The sequence below is a fragment of the Octopus bimaculoides genome, chromosome 23 (assembly GCF_001194135.2).
Source record: "Octopus bimaculoides isolate UCB-OBI-ISO-001 chromosome 23, ASM119413v2, whole genome shotgun sequence".
Classification (NCBI taxonomy): domain Eukaryota; kingdom Metazoa; phylum Mollusca; class Cephalopoda; order Octopoda; family Octopodidae; genus Octopus; species Octopus bimaculoides.
Window position 1 is genome coordinate 10,040,860 of NC_069003.1, and position 2,741 is coordinate 10,043,600.

Genomic DNA, 2,741 nt, shown 5'->3' on the forward strand with positions numbered 1-2,741 from the left:
CTTATGCATACCTTTCCTTCATTGGACACTAAACTCTGCTTGCGAGGACCTGTTGGGGCAAGTGAAATCAAAATCGAAATTGAACCAAATTCGATGACTGGTACCCGTGCCAGTGGAGCTCTAACAGCACCATCCGAGCGTGATCATTGCCAGAACAGCTGTCTGGCTTCCATGCTGGTGGCATGTAAAAAGCACCATTTGAGTGTGATCATTACCAGTGTTGCCTTACTGGCACTCGTGCCAGTGGCACGTGCAAAAACATTCGAGCAAGGTCATTGCCAGTACTGCCTAACTGGCCCTCGTGCCGGTGGCACGTAAAAGCACCCACTACACTCTCGGAGTGGTTGGCGTTAGGAAGGGCATCCAGCTGTAGAAACTCTGCCAGATCAGATTGGAGCCCGGTGCAGCCATCTGGTTCACCAGTCCTCAGTCAAATCGTCTAACCCATGCTAGCATGGAAAGCGGACGTTGAATGATGATGATGACACACACACATATACAGGTATATACATATACAACAGGCTTTTTTCAGTTTCCAATTATCGAATTCACTCACAGGGCTCTGGTCAAGCCCAGCCTTTAGTAGAAGACATTTGCACAAGGTGCTGTCAAGTGGGACTGAATCCAAAATCGCATGGTTGGGAAGCAAACTTTTTAATCACACAGTCATGCCTATCTCTATTAATTTCTAATTAATACTTACTTTGTCTTTATCATAATTTGGAACACAAGGATATGTGTAGACACTGACGTTGTCTGGTGCTAAAACGGCAGCATGGCTGGCAGTACTTTTGCCTGCACACTCACTGGGATGGCGCAGGATGTCAATGGCTATAGGCAGCTGTCGAAAGAAAGAACAAAGACGATATTAACCCTTTAGCATTGAAACCAGCCATATCTGGCCCCAAATTTTCTATTTGTTTCATGTTCAAACTGGCCAGATCTGACCTCTCACACCTATTTGACAATATCATTGTAAAAATATACAATCCCATTACTGATATCTTGAAGCTACAAGGTAATGCCTGATTAATTCAAACCAACACTCTTTTACTTGTTCAGTGTGTGTGTATGTTTGTGCGTCTGTGTTTTTCCTCCAACATTGCTTGACAACCGATGCTGGTGTGTTTACGTCCCCGTAACTTAGCGGTTCGGCAAAAGAGACCGATAGAATAAATACTAGGCTTACAAAGAATAAGTCCTGGGGGCGATTTGCTCGACTAAAAGGCGGTGCTCCAGCATGGCCACAGTCAAATGACTGAAACAAGTAAAAGAGTATATGTGTTAAGACTGGTCCTTCTGGTGGTGCCACATGTAAAAGTACCCCACCCTTGTGACATCACATAATAACAACTGTGTGGTGTCACATGAAAGTACCTGTGTGGTGCCATGTAAAAGCGCCTATGCAGTACCATGTTAAGGCACCCAGCACACGCTGGTTGGCATTAGGAAGGACATCCAGCTGTAGAAACCATGCCAAATCAGACTGGAGTCTGGTGCATCCTGCTGGCTTGCCAGCTCTGGCCACACCATGCCAGCTTGGACAACGGACGTTGACTGAAAGAAAATATGTAAAGATGTGATTGATTTACCTTGACGACAGGTGTTAAATGTTCCGTTCCTATCACAGGTTTATAACAGGTGTAACAGAAATATTTCCTTGATTTTCCACACTCTGGACACACTCGACGATCATCTGATTCATCCAGGAAATCATAATTGCTTATTTTCAAGTCAGGAAATGGATTTTCTTCCATTGTATAAAAACAAGTGATACTGTGTAAGAGTAAAAAATAATTCTTTTTATTATAAACACAAGACTTGAAATTTTTTTTTTTTTTGAGGGGAGGGGTTAGTCAATGCTTGTGTTCAGTGAGTACTTATTTTATCAACTCTGAAAGGATGAACTCAGAATGTACCCAGAATGGTGGAAGAAATGTCTCTAAGTATTTTGTCCAACATGTGACTGATTCAGCCAGCATTGCAGCCTTTCTTTCTACAAAGGCACAAGGCCTGCAATTTTGGTGGGAGGTGGCTTCTCAATTACATCAAAGCCCCAGTGTTCAACTGGTACTTATTTTATCGACCCCACCAAGAGGATGAGAAGCAAAGTTGACCATGACAGAATTTGATCTCAGAAAGTGAAGCACTGGAAGAAATGCCACCAACCATTTTGTCCTGTGTGCCAATGATTCTACCACCTCACCACCTTTATAATAATAATAATCCTTTCTACTGGAGGTACAAGGCCCCAGATTTGGTGGGAGGAGACTAGTTGATGACAGTGACCCCTAATGTTCAACTGGTACTTATTTCATTGACCCCCAAAAGGATGAAAGGCAAAGACGATCTCAGTTGAATTTGAACTCAGAATGTAAAGACAGATGAAATGTTGCTAAGCATTTTGCCCAGATTGCAAACAAGTCTACCAGCTCACCACATAATAATAATAATAATAATTAATTCGTTTTATTGGCCACAAGGGCTAATATCAATTAAAGACATATAAGGACAAAGACAGGACGAAGGTTACAAAAGGTTTTGTCCGAAAAGGTAGGAAAGTTCGTCTACACAGAGGAAGAAAACGAAGAAAGATATAATAAATAAATAGATAAATAAGTAGAACTCCCAAAGGGGGAGGCGCTTCGAAAAAGGAAAGGTTACACGTGGAAAAACCCATAAAACCACGGGAGCCTGGTCAGAAAAATAAGAAAGGGGTATAGAGCCCTTTCTCCTTTTAC

At 42.4% G+C, this 2,741-nt stretch overlaps 1 protein-coding gene across 2 annotated transcripts in view; it reads right to left on the reverse strand.

Moving 5' to 3' along the window:
• Nucleotides 1–2,741, reverse strand: part of LOC106883709 (tRNA-uridine aminocarboxypropyltransferase 1) — a 12,547-nt gene that overhangs the window by 3,708 nt on the left and 6,098 nt on the right. For both annotated transcript variants that reach the window (XM_014934818.2, XM_014934819.2), the window contains exons 2-3: nucleotides 1,593–1,776; nucleotides 704–841 (exon numbers count right to left, since the gene is read on the reverse strand). In XM_014934818.2, the coding sequence (XP_014790304.1) occupies nucleotides 704–841; nucleotides 1,593–1,776 (322 nt within the window). The remainder of the gene's footprint in view (nucleotides 1–703; nucleotides 842–1,592; nucleotides 1,777–2,741) is intronic.